Raw genomic sequence first — 19,380 nt, 5'->3', positions numbered from 1 at the left:
AAAATATTATTTTATGACGGATGGAATATGTAACGGTATCTCAGTTAATTAGCTAGTTAAATCATTAAAATTTATGTAGTTGAATTAATTAATTTTATTTATATTTTTATATTCATTTATGTGTTAATTAATCTTACTGAAATTTTGTGTAGCCCCCCATAGAATGAAAACCTAACACAAAATAAACAGAACCAAATTTACATTTGGATTCAACTAGAAACACCTAACAAATTGGCCATTTTTTAATAGATATTTGAATTGATTGATTTTTGTACGTAAAACGTTTTTGTTTTATAATTGAATATTGAAATACGTCCTATTCAGTTCAGATCCCACAGATTATTATCTCTTACTTTTGCATTTAAACTTTGGCGCCAATAATATTTAAATGCTTGGCAACCCTATATTATCAGTTTAGTATGACCATTACTTAGTATGCATTTTTGTGAGAACTAAACACGTTCATACTTAGTGATTGCCAAAATAAAAACAAAAGTTTAAAAAGATTAAAATTAGTAATAAATGGGCTAATTTAAGCTGAATTTATCCGCTTAACTGATCAAATTATTATTTATTATCGTAGAAATCTGGTTCTTGGCATTTCCAGAACCAAGGAAATGCACAATGACCGAGTTCCTGGATGAAAATAATGCCTGTGGGCAGAATCTGCTGAATATAGTATCTGTGGGTAATTCTATTATAGCGGAAATCCTGCGTCTCAAGGACTATGTGCCCAGTATTTATAGGTAAAGTTCATTAGAATGCCTAAAAACAATGATTTACTTAAGGCCACTCCTTTACAGATTGGACAACAAGGCAGATAAGGCGAAATATGGCGAGATAATCCTCGATTTCAGCTACTTCAAAGTGGCCGAGGATCACGAGAAGAAGATCGAACAGAGTCCGGTAAGGGGAAAGGTCTATAATTGAGTAATAATTGACCAATAAAACCCACTTAATCCTCTCCAGGAACTGACCGAACTGGATGACGAGGCGCGTGCCCAGCTTCCGCTGATCAACCGATTTTACCTGGCCTTCCAGAGCATCCACCACTATGCCTCCGATCTCAAGCAATTCATCGATGAGCTAAACACGGGCTACTACATCCAGCAGACACTGGAGACGGTGCTCCAGGAGGAGGAGGGTCGCCAGCTGCTCTGTGAATCCCTCTACCTGTTCGGTGTGATTCTGCTCCTCCTCGATTTCCATTTGCCGGGAGATGTTCGGGAACGTCTGCTGATCGCCTACTATCGTTATAGTGGCGGTGATGCCACGCCCAGCGGGGATGAGAGCAATATCCACGATGTCTGCCTGCTCCTCCGCTCCACGGGCTATGTTCATCCTGAAGAGGCTTCTAAAGTGCTCAGTTTGGGTGGCAAACAGGCGGCTGCTGCAGCTGCCAGCCTGGTGGTTCCCCGATATCCGGAGGCCTACTTCTCTCGCTTCCCTTTTGACGAAAACTTTGTGGACCTTGTGGTGGCCCGCCTGCGGTGCGATGATATCTACAACCAGCTGACCCTGTATCCACATCCTGCCCATCGATCCACTGCCCTCTCTACTCAGGCTGCCATGCTGTATGTTTGCCTGTACTTCTGCCCGAAAGTTCTCCACACCCAAGGCTCCCAGATGCGTGAGATTGTGGACAAGTTCTTCTGCGACAACTGGACTATATCCGTGTACATGGGCATTACTGTTAACCTGGTGGATGCCTGGTTGGACTTCAAAGCCGCCCGATCTGCCATAGAAAATGTTACAAGTCCAGCGGGGATTAAAGCTCTTTGTCAGCAGCAAAAGGAGCAGTTGGAAAAGATAATGCTAAAGACGCAGGAAATTGTTCGCGAGGGCGTGCTGAGTGATGACTTTGTTTTGGAGCACGCCAACAAAATCATACTGATGATGAGGCAATCGAATGTGCTGCTTCGTTGGTTCTGCCTCCACACCTCCAAGGAGGTTTTCGTCTTTGCCCACACAGCCACTGTGCCGGGACAAGTCCAAAGAACATTGCTCCAGGAACTGCAATTCGATCGGAATATTCTATACAACCTGTTGCTCAACTGCAGCCAAATGGAGCTGAGTGTGAGGGAGTTCTTGACGGAGATTCAGCAGAGCAAAGAGGATCGCTGGACGAAAAGCAGGGATGAGGCCATGCAGAGGTTGAACGAGTTGAGTGAGGCCTTTGCGGGCTCTAGACCTCTGACCAAAATCGAGCAGAATACCCAGTTGCAGCAGTGGTTCAAGGAGGTGGCCGGCCGTCTGCAGAAACTGGAGTTGAGCAGGCCACAAAAGTCCGGCAGGCTGATTATTCAGGTGATGCAGGCCTTGGATGAGGTGCAGGAGTATCACAATCTGCATTCAAACATGCTGGTCAAGCAGCAGCTGCAGGAAACCCGGGATATGCTTAATAGGATGGCGCAGGTAGGTAAATCCCTGCCATGATTTTAAGATTTCTAACTAAATGATTCCCTTTCCCAGCTCATCAACCTAAAAGAAGACATCGAGATCCACATCCAGATGATCACCGACTTCAGTTACGCCTGGCATCTTCTGCAGCGCGACTTTACGCCGCTCATGCAGGAGCACATCAAGCGACAGCCGCAGGCGGTGATTGGCATCCGGGCGGTGTTCCTCAAACTGGCCAGCACTTTGGAGGTGCCGCTGATGCGGATCAACCAGGCCAGAAGCGAGGATCTGGCCTCCGTGTCCAATTACTACAGCACGGAACTCGCGAACTTTCTGCGACGCGTCCTGCAAATAGTTCCGGAAACTATGTTTAGCATTCTGGCAAGGATTATCTATTTGCTGACGAATGTGATCAAGGAGTTTCCCACTCGAGTGGAAAAGGAGCGTTTAAAAGACTACGCCCAATTCGAGGAGCGAGCCAAAGTGGCTCAGCTGACCAACTCAATTGCTGTTTTCACCAAAGGAATCCTCATGATGAAAACGACTCTAGTGGGAGTAATTGAGTTAGATCCCAAGCAACTACTGGAGGACGGGATACGCAAGGAGCTGGTAAATCACCTGGCCAATGCCTACAATCTGGGACTTATCTTCACGCCCGAAAAAGGCAAAACGCCGGTGCAGCTGCTCCAGCAGAAGCTGCAAGCTTTGGCCAAAACAATTGAGGGATATCGCAGATCGTTTGAATATATAGAAGACTACTTAAGAGTCCAGGGATTGCGCATTCTGCTTGAAGAATCCCAGCGCATCATCAACTACAATGTGGAGAAGGAGTGCAACGCTTTTCTGCGCAACAAAGTGCAGGAGTTTCAATCGGAGCACCAAAGCCAGATCATTCCCATCCCCAACTTTCCGCCGCTGGTCGGTGATCCTTCGAACAACTTTATTGGTCGCCTGGCCCACGAAATCCTACGCTGCACGGATCCCAAACAAACGATTTTCCTGGACCTCAAGAGCACCTGGTATGAGAAGAAAGCGCCGCACCAGGAAGTGCTGGCTGGATCTGCTTTTTTTGGCATTCTTCGCGAGGCTTTGGCTCCGGCGGGTATGGTGGGATTGGAACGCCTCTATGCGCATATGTTGGCAGATGAATTGAAGCGTAATGTTGAAAGGCTACAGCGAAACCTCACGTCGGATCGCATGTGGGTGGATGCTCTGGCCAGTTTGACTAGAGAACTGGAGGCACGCGACTTCCCCTCACCCGAAGTGGCCAAGCAGCCATTGAAGTACTACCAAGCTTACACTCAACGGTGGCTTAAAGTGTGGCCTACTCTTCTCGAGTGGGTGCTTTCCATCGGACAGAAGCAGCTGCTGCGGCGAGAAATTGCCGGAGAACTAAGCTTTAGCAGCAAGTGTGATGCCAAGTTGCTAGAGAACACAGCTGATACCCTAAATAAGTGAGTAAAATTCAGATTAGAGCCCTGCATGAATGGATTCAATGAATTATTTTGAATTTTTTTGTTTAATATGAATGAATTAATTAGAATTTTGAGCTTAATAGAATTGAATGAATTTGAATTTTAATAGAATTGAATGAATGAATGGCATGAATATCGAAATATTTCAAACGACAATTTCTTTTGAAGAAGAAAGGGCCATAATTTTGTGATTAAATCTGCCTGAATTTTATTTACTATGCAGTTAACATTGGTTTGTTAAAAATGTTTCACTTTTTGTTCTTAAAAGAAATCACAAAAAAATCTGGCAAATTCAAACAATTCTACAAAATTATTAATTCATTCATTCATTTCGAAATGAATTAGAAAACCATTCAATTTATTTTACATAGAATTGAATTAAAAAAATCAGAAAGTTCATGGCATATGATAAGACAAAAATTGAATGATTCACGCAGGGCTCTTATTTAGATATTATAAATTATAAAATTATAATCCTTACGATCCTTACACCTAGGGCCCTTCTGCTGGAGCTCACGCTCAGCAAGGATCTCTGTGATGAGCAGGGAGTGTCCATGCTGACTGAACTGCATGAAACTCTCCTCTATACCGGCAACTTTGAGCCCCTGGAGCAGGTCTTTCTCATCACCAAGAACACTCATAACATGGCGCTGTTCCTGTTTCTCTTCACCGTCGCCCATTTGGGTCGTCTGCAGCATTCCACGAATACCGACTGCCTGTTGCCAAAATCAGCCAAAGATAATATCGATAATGTGCCTTTCATTGTGGGTCTAGTGACGATCCTGCAACAGTTCCATAGGAATGTCAAGATGTTGTATATATCCTACATGAGCCAGTATGTGGTGACGGTTTCGGAGGCTCAGTTATTGTGAGTAAAGTTGAGATAGTACTTAGGAATATTTTTATAAAACATTTCTCTTTGTAGGGACAAGGAAATCCTGGGTCCCGAGGTCGTCACCGCCCTTCACTTCCTGCTAGCCTTTACTCGCATCGCTCGATTGCCGCTGCGAGTGCTGGAGCAGCGCATTCCCAATATGATACTCAGCGAGTACGAGTATTTAGCCACACCTCTAAAATAAGGACACACAGTTTGGGGCTACACAAACTTTAATAAATCCGAAAAACATAACAAGGAAATGCCTCGCTGAGGTACAAGTGGAGATTGTGGGTTGGATAGGTTGCTAATCTCAGTGATCCTTTCCGGGCAGGAAAAGAACTCTTTACGTGATGACGGTGGGAGCAGTGCGCCCGGTGAACTTGGGCAGCTGCGAGATCTCCAGGGCGATGTCGATCAGGGGCTTCAGCATAACGCTGGCCTGACCCAGAACGTTCTCCTTCTCATAGGAATCGATGTACAAGCTGGAAGGAGAAGATTTCCAACGATTATTTTAAGAAGTACTAAGGATAACAGCCTTCAAAACCAGGGTTCTGAAATTGACACTCATTTTAAAACATGAAAAATAGTATTTTACAGTGTGATCAAAATTGTTGACATGTGTGTCAAATACAAAAGTGTTCAAATGTGAAAAAAAAATTGTTAGCAAACACAATGTGTTATTAACACAAATGAAAATTACATTTCACGATGGGCTGTGATATCTTATATGTTAGTTTTAACAATTTCAAAGCTTATATGAATTTTTATACTCTAGAAAAACAATTCTGACACTTTAATGGCAAAACCTTGTTGTGTTAAAAACACGCTGTGTAAAAAACTCGTCATGTAAATAACACAAAGTACATATGTAGGATACAATTTTTTACACACAAGTCAATAACTTTTTTTGAACTTAACACTTTGACATTTAACATGTTAATAACACAAGTTTTTTACACTGTTCAAAACTCACCGCACGGTGGCTCCCGAGCTGCCAGTTCCACTGAGACGCACCACAATGCGACTGCCGTCCTCGAAGACGATGCGCAGACCCTGCTTGGTGGCCACCGACTTGTCCACCGGATCCGTGTAGCTGAAGTTGTCCGCCTCCTTGACCTTGTAGGTCTTTCCGCCGCTCGAGTAGCTCTTGCCGACGAACTCCGGCGACGTGATGGTCTTCTCCATGGTGGCCACCATCTCGTTGCAAGGATCCGAGGCGCACTCCTCGTAATCGTAGCGGGTGAAGTAGTTGCGTCCATACACCGACCAGTGCTGCTTCAGGATGTCCTCGATGCCCTTGCCGGTGTGCTGCATTACGGAGATCCAGGCGAGCACCGCCCAGATGCCGTCCTTCTCACGGATGTGATTGGAGCCGGTGCCGAAACTCTCCTCGCCGCACAGGCACAGCCTTCCGGCGTCCATCAGGTTGCCGAAGTACTTCCATCCGGTGGGCACCTCGAACACCTCCTTGCCCAGCTTTCTGCCCACCAAATCCACAGCGGAAGCAGTTGGCATACTGCGGGCGAATCCCTGAACACCATTCTTCTGGAAGTACGGGATGGCCTCCAGATAGTGGGCAATCACGGCCAGCGAATCGCTGGGCGTCACGAAGAACGCCTTGCTGCCGATGATCATGTTGCGGTCACCGTCTCCATCGAAGGCAGCTCCAATGTCATAGTCTCCCTGGGCCACCGTGTCCACCAGATCCTTGGCATAGGTCAGATTGGGGTCGGGATGCAGGCCACCGAAATCCGGCAGCGGAGTGGTGTGAACCACCGAGGATTCAGTGGCGCCCAGGCGGTTCAGAAAGATCTCCCGCACATAGGAGCCAGTTACTCCATTCATGGCATCAATGCGCATTTTCAGCGCCGTTCCAGTGGCCTTGCCACTCACGAAATCCTTCAGCTTGGCAAAGTCGAAGATCTCCTCCATGTGACGCACATAGTTGGCCACCGAATCGATCACCTCCACGGTAAAGGGCTTTCCCGCGATGTCGAAGGAAGTGACGCCCACCTTGGAGATGTCAATCTGCAGATTGCGCACCAGCTTGTACTCCTTGATCTCGGTGGTAATCTTGTAGATGTGGTTGGTGAACGCATCGGGGGCCGGTCCTCCGTTCTCGCAGTTGAACTTGATGCCGAAATCGTTCTCGGGACCACCGGGATTGTGGGAAGCGGTCAGCACAATGCCACCTGAAGTAAAGGGACAAATTAGATATCACTCACAAATTAAACTTTTCTTCAGGAAATAACTAAAATTAGAATTAAACTTATTTATAATTGAACAAAAAGTATTTATTTTTAAGTTCTAGCTTATTGTATCAAGTTTTTTTGTAAATTTCCATTTTCTAAACTGTTTATCATTTAAATTTTCAAGACCATTCACTATTCATGGTCAAATTAGATATATATTATTCACAAACTCAGCTGTTATTCAGTAAATAACTACATTTAATATAACTAAATAAAATGTATAACTTTTTAAGTTTTATTATCCTATTGTATCAAGTGGTTTTTAAAATTTGGATTACTTAAATTATGCTTTTAAACATTTGTTTAATTTATTACAATTTTGAAGTGGTAATAACAAAAAGTAACTATGTATTTCTCTAAAAAAGTTTAACTAACTACAAAATATATAAGGGCTATAATTATGCAATTTCAATAACCCTTTTATTAAATTGTAAATCAGGTATGATTAGTGCAAAACTGCTTCCGTGTTGTGAAATTAAGTAAGCTAGCATGATAGATTAGTTGATACAATTATGAAATAACAAAACCAATTTTCTGTCTAAAATATTTAGACAAAACAAATTTAAATTCCAGCACTACTATTCAAAACCGTTATTATTTTAACCGATTCATATTCCTCTGTTAACCGATTGAATCTATAGTTATTATTCGACCCCAGGGACCTCTGTCACTGAGCAGCTCGCCACCCGTTGATTGTATAAAGATGCTTCTTATCAATCAAAATCTTTACGAGCACTCGGGCACAGTGAGCACTGCCTAAGTGGTAACTCACCCAAGGCCTTGTTGTGACGGATGAGGCTGGAGACGGCGGGCGTGGACAGGATGCCGTTTTGACCCACCAGCAGCTTGGAGACTCCGTTGGCGGCGGATAAGCGACAAATCAGCTCGGCGGCCTCCTTGCAGTAGAAACGTCCATCGCCGCCAACGACGAGGGTGGATCCCACCAGGGCGGCGCCATTGGCCTCCAAAATGGCCTGGACAAAGTTTTCCGTGTAGTTCGGTTGGGTGAAAACCTTAACCTGCGATTTAGGATGGATTTCACAAAGTTATACGATGGATCTATTAAGTTTTGCACTAACTGAAGACCCCACCTTTTTGCGCAATCCACTGGTTCCTGGCTTCTGACCCTCGTAGGGCTTTGTGGCAACAATTTCCACCGTTAGCGACATTTCACTGGAGTTTTCCGGCTGCTGGCTGAATTCCAACTGGACGAATGAACCGCGTTTGCGTGCGATGAAAATCGAGTGTCAAACACAGCACAGCGAAATTCGCCTCCCACTGATAAGCCAAAGCGATTCGGCCATACCGATCGAGATAACCTCTATCTTTGTTGCGTGCTACTAGGCAGACATAATCTTGAGTTGGGGGTGTGTCATGAGGGCCCTTAAGAACCCATAAATTAAGTTATCTTTCTTTAAGATAGTCGAATTTCCCTACTTCATGATGATTTATCGCAATAAAATCGTCATAACTGAGCGCACTGATATGCCGAAAAGCTCGCTGTAGGGTGCAAAAGTCATTTCAAGGGCATTCCTAGGCACCGGCAAACAGCTGTTTCAAGCGAAATCTATGTCAAATTTATAAAACAAAGCAAGGTATAACCTGTGAATATTAAACAGGTGCTATCTTAAATAATAACCATTCATAAAACTAAATAAAATAGTTTTGTTTACATTTGTTTTGTCGCTTTTGAACAACAGCTGTTGGTTGTTAACAGTGGGTTAACAGAAGGCGGTACGTTAGGGTTGCCAAAGCTCGGGGCGCTGGATTGTTTTTTGTTAAGCGAATTTATCGATTTTTATTTGTTTTTTGTTGGTATTGCTAGATTTATACTTGTTTTGCATTTGGGAAAACCAAAAAGGCAATATATAGACATTAGATTGTATATACTAATAATAATTTTTATTTAAAATAATTGAAATTGTTTTTGATTCTGAATCTGACTGATGAATTGCAAATTTGGTCACCCGAATAATAAAACCGTTAAGAAACTAGTTAAAATAAAATACCAAAAGTCAAATCGTTGGTATTAATCGCATCGCCGAAAACCAGCCGATATATCGATACCTCGATGCACCCCTGGCAACCCTGACAGCAAAACACGAAGTTTGACAGCGGAACCATTCCACGTCACGAACCAACGAGAAAGCGGCCGCCTGCTACGACTGCTCTTTAGTTGCACCGAAATACTCGCAAAAGAAATAACCAACGCCAAGTAAGTAGTTAAATAATCACTTAAAACCTAGGTGTTTATGTGCAGTGAGTACTTTCCGCACATCTGCCTTTACAAATGGAGGGAAAATTGATAAGAAAAATGTCCGCCCTGTTGGGCCTCTCGTTTTTCGGCGACCCTTCCACGTCAACAAAAAAGTGAAACGTGCAATTCTGACTTTATATCATCCGCAATTGCAGAATGTTCAAGCACCTGCTGGCTCTGTGCGCCCTGTGCGCGGTATTTAGCACCTGCCTGTCGGAGGACGAGACCCGCGCCCGCCTCCTGGTCTCCAAGCAGATCCTGAACAAGTACCTGGTGGAGAAGAGCGACCTGTTGGTGCGCTACACCATCTTCAATGTGGGCAGCGGAGCCGCCACCAAGGTGCGATTGGTGGACTCCGGCTTCCATCCGGAGGCCTTCGACGTGGTCGGTGGACAGCCCACCGCCGTCGTCGACAGGATCGCTCCCCAGACCAACTTCACCCACGTCTTGGTCGTGAGGCCCAAGGCATTCGGCTACTTCAACTTCACCGCCGCCGAGGTGTCCTACAAGGCGGTCGAGGAGTCCGAGACGGTGAGTTGTAACCTCTTAAATCTTATCTAATCTCGGGTATTATAGAAATCTCTCACAAACATCTTTTATTTTACAAGTTTTGCCAAATGTACAGTCCATTGAGTAATTAGTTTAAAAAACAGTTCCATAAATATAATGGAAAAATCAATAATACAATATTATGACGACCTTTGAACAACATTAAATATTATCTGTAGTTAGACAAACAGAGATAGATGGAGATTTTTGTATAACCTCTTGGTATGATAGATAATTTAAACAAAAACGGTTATATTCTTCGCCAAAAAAAAAAACTGATTTTAAAGATTATCTGCTTATATTTCTAAATATTTCCATAAAAAGAAGTGGAAAAATCAATGATATGTCGACTTATGAACAAAATAAATGACAATATTATTATTATTTTAAAATGTTTCCATAAAAAGAAGTGGAAAAATCAATGATATGTCGACCTATGAACAAAATAAATGACTATATGTAGTTAGACAAACAGAGATATTGAAGAACCTCTTGGTATGATAGATAATTTAGACAAAAAACGGTTATATTCGCCGAAAAAACTGACTTTTAAAATTATCTTCTTATATTTCTAAAATTCCCTAAGATATAGAACATCATTTAATCCAAAACCCTTCTATTCCCACAGCTCCAACTGGCGGTCAGCTCGGAGCCCGGTGAGGGCGGCATTGTCAACCTGAACGAGTACAACAAGCGTTTCTCCTCGCACTTCTTCGACTGGGTGGCCTTCGCCGTGATGACCCTGCCCTCGCTGGCCATTCCCCTGGGTCTGTGGCACCAGTCCAAGAGCAAGTACGAGCGCTCCGGCAAGAACAAGAAGCACTAAGCTGCGCGACGGACGGTCAACTCACCTCAAGAGATTTTTTGTTTACGAACACCCATTACAAAATTCCGTATAACTTTGTTGCTTTAGTTTCAAATTGATTCCATGCGTTGTTCATCTATTCAACCCAAACACATCTAATTTACTCCAGTCTGGGACTGTCGTCTGGAGACGGGCGTTAAATCGTTTTAGATTTGATTCGAGGACGCATCGAGTAAAGAGATAATTAAACAAGTCCATCGAGAGTTAAGCTTAGAGTGCTTTTCTAAATAAATTAAAAGAAATGTAAGCTATGATGTTAGTTAATGGGTTCCAGGAAAAGTTGGGGTTTAAATAAAATCATATTTATATTACAACATCACTTATTGGCTAAAGATTTTAACAAATTTAGGATAACAGATACTTCCGGCCGAAGATCTCTGATTTTTTCTCAAACATCGGGGATTTAATGGGTGTGTTTATGCGGTAGAAGGCGTTCATGGAGTGTTTAATATACGTGTCATACATCTCGTTGAAGAAGTTCTTGATGCCCTCATCGTTTTTGTTGTCGTGCACGATGATGAATCTGATTTGGCTGGCCGTAATGAAGGCCGAAACGAACCACTGATTGAATCTATCAATGGATTTCAGCTGCATATTGGCAGTTTTCCACTTGTGCTCGTCCACCAAATCCAAGGCGGCATGGGCAATAAACTGGCTGAGGTGCCTGTGATCCTCTTTCTGTGGGTGGGAAATGGGTTTAGCCAAGGCTATAGGGTGCTCACTAGGTCTACGAACCCTAAGTTCCTTGTTAACCGTGCTGAATTCCTTCTCGTAGATGGGATTATCATTGTGGCCCACAATAACAAAATAATAGGTGGACATTTTCACGGAGAAAAAATGAAAACAGTGGGATTAGCAGGGTGACCGTATACCACAAAATACCAATAAAAATACCGCAACTAAAAATCACCTAACGCCTGACCGAACAGTGCTGGTAAATACCAGCTTTCCCAACACCGTTTCTTCGCGCCTTTTTTTTCCCTCAGCACATTGTGCCAACAATTTTTGCAACTAAAAACTCGGTTAAAATGATTATTATCGAGTGAATTGGACACCGGATCAGCAAAACCCATTGGGGCCCCAAGTACCGTTAGGAAGGGGAGCGAGACCAACGCGACGCCAGTGCGATCGCGGCAGTGTGTGTGCGTGTGCGGTAGTGTAAGAAATATAATCGCTACGAAGGTAGATCTCATTATTATTAATGTTTAAATAATATTTATTGCTTTTGCCCCCCGATCTTCTGTTGCGATCCCCTGAGTTTGGCTTTCGTTTAAACATAATCTGTAGATTTCAAACGCTTAAGTACTTAGATTCTACAAAAGAAAACTACACCATACACAAACACACGCACACACTCAGCAATATGCATTAAACAAAATACAAAAAGAAAACAACGAAAAAGACGAAAGAAAATGACCGATTGTCCGATAAATTGTCTTACAAGTGAGCACATTGCAAGTCCACCGGGAACTCCCGCCAAAAATGCTGGCCGGGATCGGGATCTCGCCGAGCCCACATCCCCGTTCGTTTTGCGAGCACCGCCCAGCGCCAAGTCGAAATTGATACTGCAGAACATGGAGGAGGTGCTCCATTCGGTGAAGCAGAAGCACCGCGAGAAGCACAAGCGGAAGAGGGAGGAGAAGAGGAGGGCGGCGCTGCTGGAGGATCAGAAGAACGAGAAACCACAGCCGCTGCGGGAGAAGACTACGCAGGAGAACGGCCTGAAGAACGGCCATCGGCGGCGCTCCAGTCCGCTGAAGTCCAGCACTCCGGTGGCCGACAGCCAAAGCATCATGAAGCACTTTGCCAAAACGGCGGTGGGGAAACCGGAGCATCCGGTGACCACCACCCCCAAACCCAAACCGCCCACCAATGTCTTTGAGTTCATGATGAATGCCCGCAATCGGTCCATAGGCGTTAATGAAGGAGGCGCCGATTCACCCGGGGATCAGGAAGTTCAAACCAGCGAAGGAGCAACGCCCACGTCTAAAAGGAAGCTGCTCCTCCAGGAGTGGAACGAAAGGAAGGGGGGAGCCAAACGGAGACTGGCGGATGAGGCGCGCGGCGAGTTCATTGAGGTGCAGATGGAGCAGAGGGCCAAGAGGTAAGTTTCCTCTAAGATTTTCCACTTTTACTAATATATTTCTCCCGCAGATTGAGGAAAATGCTGACCAAGACTGACCAGAAAGAGGTGACGGCTCCTTCTTCGGCGCCCACAGAGTTAACAGTCAAGCGCTCGAGGGGAAGGCCAAGATCCCGACGACTCAGCTCCGTGGAGGCGCCGCCCCAGGATCCCGAAACCGAAGAATTCCTCTCCAAGCTGTCGTCGCCCACCAAAAAGCGCGACAGCCTGCTGGGCTACTTTGCCAAGGTGGAATCGCCCAAGGAGCTGGCCGAAAAGGTGGCCATTGCGATAGAAACTCCACCGATGGAGACGCCAAAGCGGAGAACGCAGCGAAGGAAGAGTCAGCAGGAAACGCCCATTGTGGACCTAGAATCCACGCCCTCCTCGCGACCAAGACGCTCGTGTGCGGGAAAGGCGCGCTACGATTACGACCTGGAAACGAGTCCTGCGAAGCAACAACAAAAGGCCAAGGTTCCCATAGCAGAGGAGTCCGTGGAGATAATTGATCTGGACAACAGTAATCCAGCTGCCACGCCAAAGAAACTAGCGCCGCTCTTCGTGCGCCAATTGCCGAGGCCCAGTCCGGATCCCTCGATTTTGAAGGCTCGCCAGGCGTTTCTGCAATCCGGGGTGCCAGATAAAATTCGGCAGGAGCAGAATCGGCAAAAGAACTACGAGCAGATGTACGAGGAGAGCTACGAGGTGTTTCCCCGACTGGCGCACATAGGTTGCGAAGCATTTGTCTCTAGAAAGGAACCCCTGAAGCTGCCTTTTGCTTTGAGGGCAGAAGAGGAATACATAGCTGCCTTGCTCTCCCAAAAACGACGTTCCAAAACGAGTAGCTTCACCAGCTGCCTGCCCGCTGACTTTACATCAAGTAAATGTTCCAACAAGTTTAATTATGCCACACTGCCGCAACTCGAAAACAAGCGCGGCTTTGTAAAGCTCTGGAAGAACGACTTTGATCGCTTTCCCACCTTCAAATGCTACAATCAGATGAGGGAGAAGTATCGGCATTTTAGCGCCATTGACAGTGCGCAGGATACGCAGCAAATGGGTGAATCCTTGGTGGTCACACGGCGCACTCGTCGCTCCATGGAGCAGAATGTGGCTCCGAATGACGAGGAGGCGAAGCCACCGCCTTCGGCGCCCAACGGCGAACTGCTGTTCACGGAAAAGTACAAACCACTGCTGTTCGAGCAGGTTCTAGTTAATCTAACGCCAGTGCAGGAGCTCAAGGAGTTCCTGTCCGCCTGGAGTGGTGGCAATGGTGGCAGCAATCGCAACTCGCAGGGCCTGGACGACACCTTCGACATGAGCAACGATTCGGCTTCCATGGGAGCAAACAGCAACACAATGGTGCTGGTGGGACCTTCGTCTAGTGGCAAAACCAATGCAGTTTTCACTCTAGCCAACGACATGAACTTTAATGTCCTGGAAATTAACGCTGGGATGAAGCGTACAGGCAAAAAGCTGATACAGGAACTCCAAGAGGCCACGCAGTCGCATCAGATACGAAAGGATAGCAAAACGGGCGGGGGATCCTCGCAGCAGTTGCTCCAAAAGCTGCAAAAGAGCGGCTTAAAGGCGAAAGCTAACAGCTATGAACCTCCATCCGAAGTGCGGAAATCTCTGATATTAATAGAAGATGCGGACATCCTTTTTGACAACCTGGATGCTGGGTTTACGGATGCCATTTACACTTTGGCCGCCAGTTCAAAGAGGCCGGTTATTGTGGTGGCCACGGATCCAAATTGCCCGCATCTGCAGCGTCTTATGCAACAGAATGTGGTTCATTTCCAGGCTCCAAATGCTCTGAACATCTCCCGATTCCTAGCTGTCCTATCCCTCATGGAAAACTGTCCCATCGAGTTGGATGAACTGATATCCCTGTATCTGTACAATGATCAGAATCTGCGCAAGACGTTGATGGAGCTGCAGTTTTACATTCAGAGCGGTGGAGATCCTAGTGGCGGCAGGACGGGTGGCGTTAGATCGCCCACCAAATCCTCAAATAGCCGGCTGGCCACCGTCGACGGCAGTCGCATTCATCAGCGATTCTTTGAGTTCTTTACCACCCCGCAAAATGTCCAGCATCGGATACCCTTTCCCGTGAACTTTAGCCTGCTGCGTTTGAATCTCTCGGAGCTTATTTCGAGTTCCCCGCTGCTAAAGGAGCAGCCATCGGGTGGAGGAAGCAGAGCCACTGCCAAGCGAAAGTCCCGCTCGCCAAAGAAAGCCTGGCTAAGCAGCGCCACTGGTCAGAAGAACGATGGCCAAAACTCATCCCTCGCCTCGCTGGCCTCCTTCTACGACAACATTTCGGCGGCTGCTCTGATGGACGCCGATTGCAGTGATCGCCTGCAGTGCCACCTGTCCGAGGATATCGCGCACCTGCTGGTGGAGCAGGCTCTCCAAACTGGACTCGCGGCCAAGGAGTGTCCCTACAACCTGTTCGACAAGCCGGCTCAGAGGTAAAATGCTTGAAAAATATATAACAACGTGGATAAAATTATATTAATATATTCATTTATTTTTATTAGTATTTTAATTCATTTTTTTAAAAGAACATATCATATTTATTTATTTGAGCAGTGATATAAGAATCGGATCAAAAGAACTTTTAGAATCATTTAGTAATTCCGTTCACCATTTTTACATTTCTAACCGTTTCTAAAAAGAACAAATTAATTTAATTATTAGTGTATTAATTCTAACAGTAACAAACAAACTAACAAATAACATATCATATTTATTTATTTCAGCTGTTATTTAAGAATCGGATCAATAGAACATAGAGATTATAAAGATAATAATCATTTAGTAATTCCGTTCACCATTTTGACAATTCTAACAGTTTCTTAAAAAAATACAAATCATTTTTATTTATATCAGCTGTGATTTAAAAATTTGATCGATAGAAAATAGAGATTATAATAATTATTATCATTTAATAATTCCGTTCCCCATTTTGACAAGCTTCTAATGAAAATGTATTGGATATTTCCTGCTTTATAAAATAGTACCAAGTTAGGTACTTTAGCTGTCATCGAAATAATCGATGGTAAAAGGAAATCGGGGTTTTTTGTATCGCCTGGCAGTTAAAATAACGACTAGTCACAAGATAAGTTTAGCATACTCTAGTTTAATTGCCATGTCATAAAAATGACCGATCATAAAGCTGTCGCAAAAACACAATCATTCATAAAGTTATTCGCCGGAATGATTAGTAATCAGATAAGGCCAAAGATGTTGAGTATTTTAGCTATATTAGAAAGAGAGAGTGAAATTGCTTTACGGAGAAACAAATGAAGAAAGACGTTCAACAACTAAATAGTTTTATAAGCTTTATTATTAATACTAGAATGCTATAATATCAAACAGAAGATCTTATGTTCAATTCCTGCATGTTTTCCTAGAACCTGTATCTCAATCGTTGTTTTTTCTTAACTCTTCTAGGGTAACCATTTGCGAGCACCTGGGCAACGGCCTTCTACGTTCCTCCTCCGCCAAATCGCTGGACTTTGAGCCTACCCTGCGTTCTATCTGCCGCAGTGAGAAGGAGCGGGCTGGACAGGAACGCAAGTCGAGTAGATTCTATCACTATCTGCGCAACCACACGGTGAACGTGACCAGTTTTACGATGGAGTACTTCGATGCTGCCTGCAGTACGTTTCAAGCGAATCCCAGCAGCGGTCCACTGGCGGAAGGCGAGCCGAAGGATTAGCCGTCTTTGCGAAAAAGGCATAGTTTAATTTTTTCCAATATGGTGGAGCAGCTCCACCGGATTTATTTGCAATTTTTTCAAATCGAGGTAAGAAGAGTTGATCTTTTTAGGATAGTTTTGTGGGCACGACTATGTTGCGAAGCTATTATGAGATAAACCTAGACTTAGTTACAAATTAATTACGCTAAATTAATTACGACCTGATCCTATGTTAATAAATCAATTAAATGACATGTGTAAAACGATGACTAGCAGCAGCAGAAGGAGGAAGAGCTCTTTTTCGCCGGTTCCGGATCGCCTGATATGGGACTTTCCGCCGGCTTTTTTGCCGCAATGGAAGTGGGCTGGCTTTGGATGGGTGCCGCCGAATTTATTTCTCCGATTTTGTAGTTCTTCAGATCCTTTTCGGCATCGGAAGAGTGTCCGGCCTGCTTGAAGGCCTTGGTGGCGTCCTTGCCGCCATATTCGAGGAGAGCTTCGCTGCCGCCAGGATGTTCCACCAGGAACTTGGTCACATCGTAGACGTTTCCCTTGATGATCAGCCAGCAGGGTTTGCCGTTCTTGCCATTCTGCTCGGCCACCTCGGCGGGTTCATACAACTGCGACATGATTGGATCGATTGCTTGATTGCTTTCCCGTGTAGAGGAATGTTTTTTAATAACTGCTGTTAATTTGCTAATTTTAGGAGCTGTTAACCGTTGGACGGACTTGCAAACACTGGACGCGTGCCAATGGCCAACCTTTGCTTATGTTTAACTTTTATCAATAGTGCAAAATATCGCCTAGATCGCTTGTACTTGCCCTGCTTTTCCCCCCTCTCAGCGATCAATTACTATTTGCTGTTTTATTTCCACAATCTGTCTGACTTGCAGCTGATAAGAAATACGTGAGAATTCGCCGTCCTTCAACGCGACCCACTGAGTTCCAAAACTTTTCGGGGATTTGTGCAAATCATTAATGCAAATTGATTACGCAAGTTGGCATGGAGTGCTTTACTATCATTCGCGAAATCTAAGTTCGATTCGTGAGTCACTGGAATACGAGTTTGGGTGGTTCTTCAATGGGTTCTGGCTGGGTGATAAATTTATGATGGGATTTTTCTTGAGTCCATTAACTTTTATGATAAGAATTCAATGCATGATGCATCAAAGGAACGGCGATAAGGTCTGTTAAGTGTCAATCAAAGCATGAAAAAAATATACCCGTTGGTAACCAACATTCCTTTTCAAAAGAAACAATGATGTTTGATATTTTTGGCTTTCAAAGTTATATTCTATATATTTTGGAAATATATTTTAAATTTGCTTTCATTTTCCCATTTTTATTTTCGGTTTTGATGGGTTTTTGTTTTTTTTTTTATAAGAGACAACAACAATAATTGGTATTCATTTAATATATATGTATTTAGATATATATCGATTTTTATATAGATTTATGTATCTTAGACGTTTTGCTTAATGCGCTTTAAAAAATTTCGCTAGTGTTGGGTGCAACTTTGCCTGCGGGGATCAAAAATCGAATTCGATTTCTTGGGGAGTGGGAGATTTTGATCTCGGATGGGTTGGAAAACTTCGGGGACTGTTGGGCGTAGGTCTGTATACATTAACATTCGGTGTATTTACAAATGAATCCCTTCACTTTCCTTGTAATTTACTTTATTTACTTTTATTTTGTTATAAATATCAGTCGACGGTTTTGCATTTTCAAAACGCAGCTCGTGTGCGCTTTTCTTTGTATTCTCGATCTAAATGTACAGATACCATATCGTAATATGTATATATCGTATATATAAAGTGTAAAATTAATTACTTGTCAATGATTGTTGATTTGTTGAATTAATCGATCTGCTCGAATTTTTAAAAAATTGTAATTCAATCAATTAATTTGCTATAATTTAATCGATTTGTTTTTTACTTGATTTACTTAGTTTCCGTTTAGTGTTTGCTAAACATAATTCGTAGACTTGATCTTTGTTTAGAATTTAATTGTTTAATTTAAAAAACAGTTTTGGAGGTAGTTGAAATTAGGCCTGTTTACGTAAATTAAATTTATGTATGTATATAATTATTTGTATAAATGTGTATATGTGTAGCCGATTCAATGATCGCTTCGATATTTTAGCTGGACTTAATTTGTTTATAACTAATTAATTAATTAAATTCTACTTGTTTAATTTAGTTATTCATTGTCTCCAGTTTTCACTTCGGTCTGTGTGATATTTCGGGCTATTTCCGGTTGCATTACTTTAAGTATTCTTTGATCCATAGACATCGAACCATATTGTTATGTATTTAAAATGTAGGCTTGTAGGACTTGTTGGCGTAGTAAAGTGTTTTCCTTTATTTTGCATTTGTTATCATATTTTCCTAGTTTTTCGCTTTCGATTTTTCATCTAAATTGTTGGTTAAATGTGGTTTAAATTTGATTTAATGGATCGTAAGTTCTTGAAACCATTTTTTGTTTTTCTTCTCATTGATAATTTTAATTTGGAATTGTCGGGGCAACAATGTGTTGGGTTGTCTGGAAATGACGCTTTCAAATTTCAGAAATATTTTCATAATTAAATGACTATACAAAATAAGTGTGAAGAGTTAGAAATAATTATAATTACCAAAATGTTCTAAGTCGTTTGCTTGTGCTTATAATTTACATTGCAGTGGGATTAATCGTTAATTCTTTTATTTTCCTAAATTAAACGCCAATTAAAAATCTATTCTCCTTTTGAATAAACCGCCAGTGCTGCCACAAATGGCAACCTTCGATCAGAGTTGCAATTCAATAAGAACGATCGACCAGACTAGGGTTGGTTATCGATATCGCCTATCGTTACATTATCGATCATTCGAATTTCAA

General features: G+C 43.4%; 6 protein-coding genes across 10 annotated transcripts; 3 read left to right on the top strand and 3 right to left on the bottom strand.

Annotated features, from left to right (window-relative positions):
- The first annotated feature begins 457 nt into the window (after positions 1-457).
- On the top strand, positions 458-4,966 carry Strump (WASH complex subunit strump). The gene is made up of 6 exons (XM_017160271.3): positions 458-746; positions 804-906; positions 970-2,415; positions 2,473-3,854; positions 4,372-4,743; positions 4,801-4,966. The coding sequence occupies exons 1-6, from the start codon at positions 625-627 to the stop codon at positions 4,952-4,954; spliced, it is 3,579 nt and encodes a 1,192-aa protein (XP_017015760.2). The 5' UTR covers positions 458-624; the 3' UTR covers positions 4,955-4,966.
- Pgm1 (phosphoglucose mutase 1) lies at positions 4,965-8,263 on the bottom strand. The gene is made up of 4 exons (XM_017160277.3): positions 8,096-8,263; positions 7,777-8,023; positions 5,726-6,944; positions 4,965-5,234 (listed from the first exon to the last, which is right to left on the bottom strand). The coding sequence occupies exons 1-4, from the start codon at positions 8,171-8,173 to the stop codon at positions 5,096-5,098; spliced, it is 1,683 nt and encodes a 560-aa protein (XP_017015766.2). The 5' UTR covers positions 8,174-8,263; the 3' UTR covers positions 4,965-5,095.
- Positions 8,264-9,088: 825 nt separating this feature from the next.
- SsRbeta (signal sequence receptor beta) lies at positions 9,089-10,922 on the top strand. Its single transcript, XM_017160287.2, has 3 exons — positions 9,089-9,219; positions 9,417-9,792; positions 10,439-10,922. The coding sequence occupies exons 2-3, from the start codon at positions 9,418-9,420 to the stop codon at positions 10,634-10,636; spliced, it is 573 nt and encodes a 190-aa protein (XP_017015776.1). The 5' UTR covers positions 9,089-9,219; position 9,417; the 3' UTR covers positions 10,637-10,922.
- Positions 10,923-10,961: 39 nt separating this feature from the next.
- On the bottom strand, positions 10,962-11,560 carry Trs20 (TRAPP subunit 20). Its single transcript, XM_017160288.3, has 2 exons — positions 11,411-11,560; positions 10,962-11,353 (listed from the first exon to the last, which is right to left on the bottom strand). Exons 1-2 carry the CDS (start codon positions 11,495-11,497, stop codon positions 11,021-11,023), a joined length of 420 nt encoding a protein of 139 aa, XP_017015777.1. The 5' UTR covers positions 11,498-11,560; the 3' UTR covers positions 10,962-11,020.
- Positions 11,561-11,623: 63 nt separating this feature from the next.
- elg1 (enhanced level of genomic instability 1) lies at positions 11,624-16,772 on the top strand. Of its 5 annotated transcripts, none has more exons than XM_070215276.1 (4): positions 11,624-11,857; positions 12,120-12,779; positions 12,830-15,274; positions 16,260-16,772. In XM_070215276.1, exons 2-4 carry the CDS (start codon positions 12,250-12,252, stop codon positions 16,525-16,527), a joined length of 3,243 nt encoding a protein of 1,080 aa, XP_070071377.1. In that variant the 5' UTR covers positions 11,624-11,857; positions 12,120-12,249; the 3' UTR covers positions 16,528-16,772. The 5 variants fall into 5 exon arrangements, with proteins under 5 accessions (XP_070071377.1, XP_017015775.2, XP_017015774.2 ...); XM_017160286.3 differs by having other exon boundaries at positions 12,063-12,779; XM_017160285.3 differs by having other exon boundaries at positions 12,035-12,779.
- LOC108069995 (cytochrome b5) lies at positions 16,650-17,244 on the bottom strand. Its single transcript, XM_017160289.3, has one exon. It carries the CDS (start codon positions 17,133-17,135, stop codon positions 16,776-16,778), a length of 360 nt encoding a protein of 119 aa, XP_017015778.2. The 5' UTR covers positions 17,136-17,244; the 3' UTR covers positions 16,650-16,775.
- Between the last annotated feature and the right edge of the window lie 2,136 nt (positions 17,245-19,380).

This window comes from Drosophila takahashii, chromosome 3L (assembly GCF_030179915.1).
Source record: "Drosophila takahashii strain IR98-3 E-12201 chromosome 3L, DtakHiC1v2, whole genome shotgun sequence".
Taxonomy (NCBI): Eukaryota; Metazoa; Arthropoda; class Insecta; order Diptera; family Drosophilidae; genus Drosophila; species Drosophila takahashii.
Note: the sequence above shows the minus strand (reverse complement) of the source record. Positions and strands in the feature narration are given on the sequence as shown.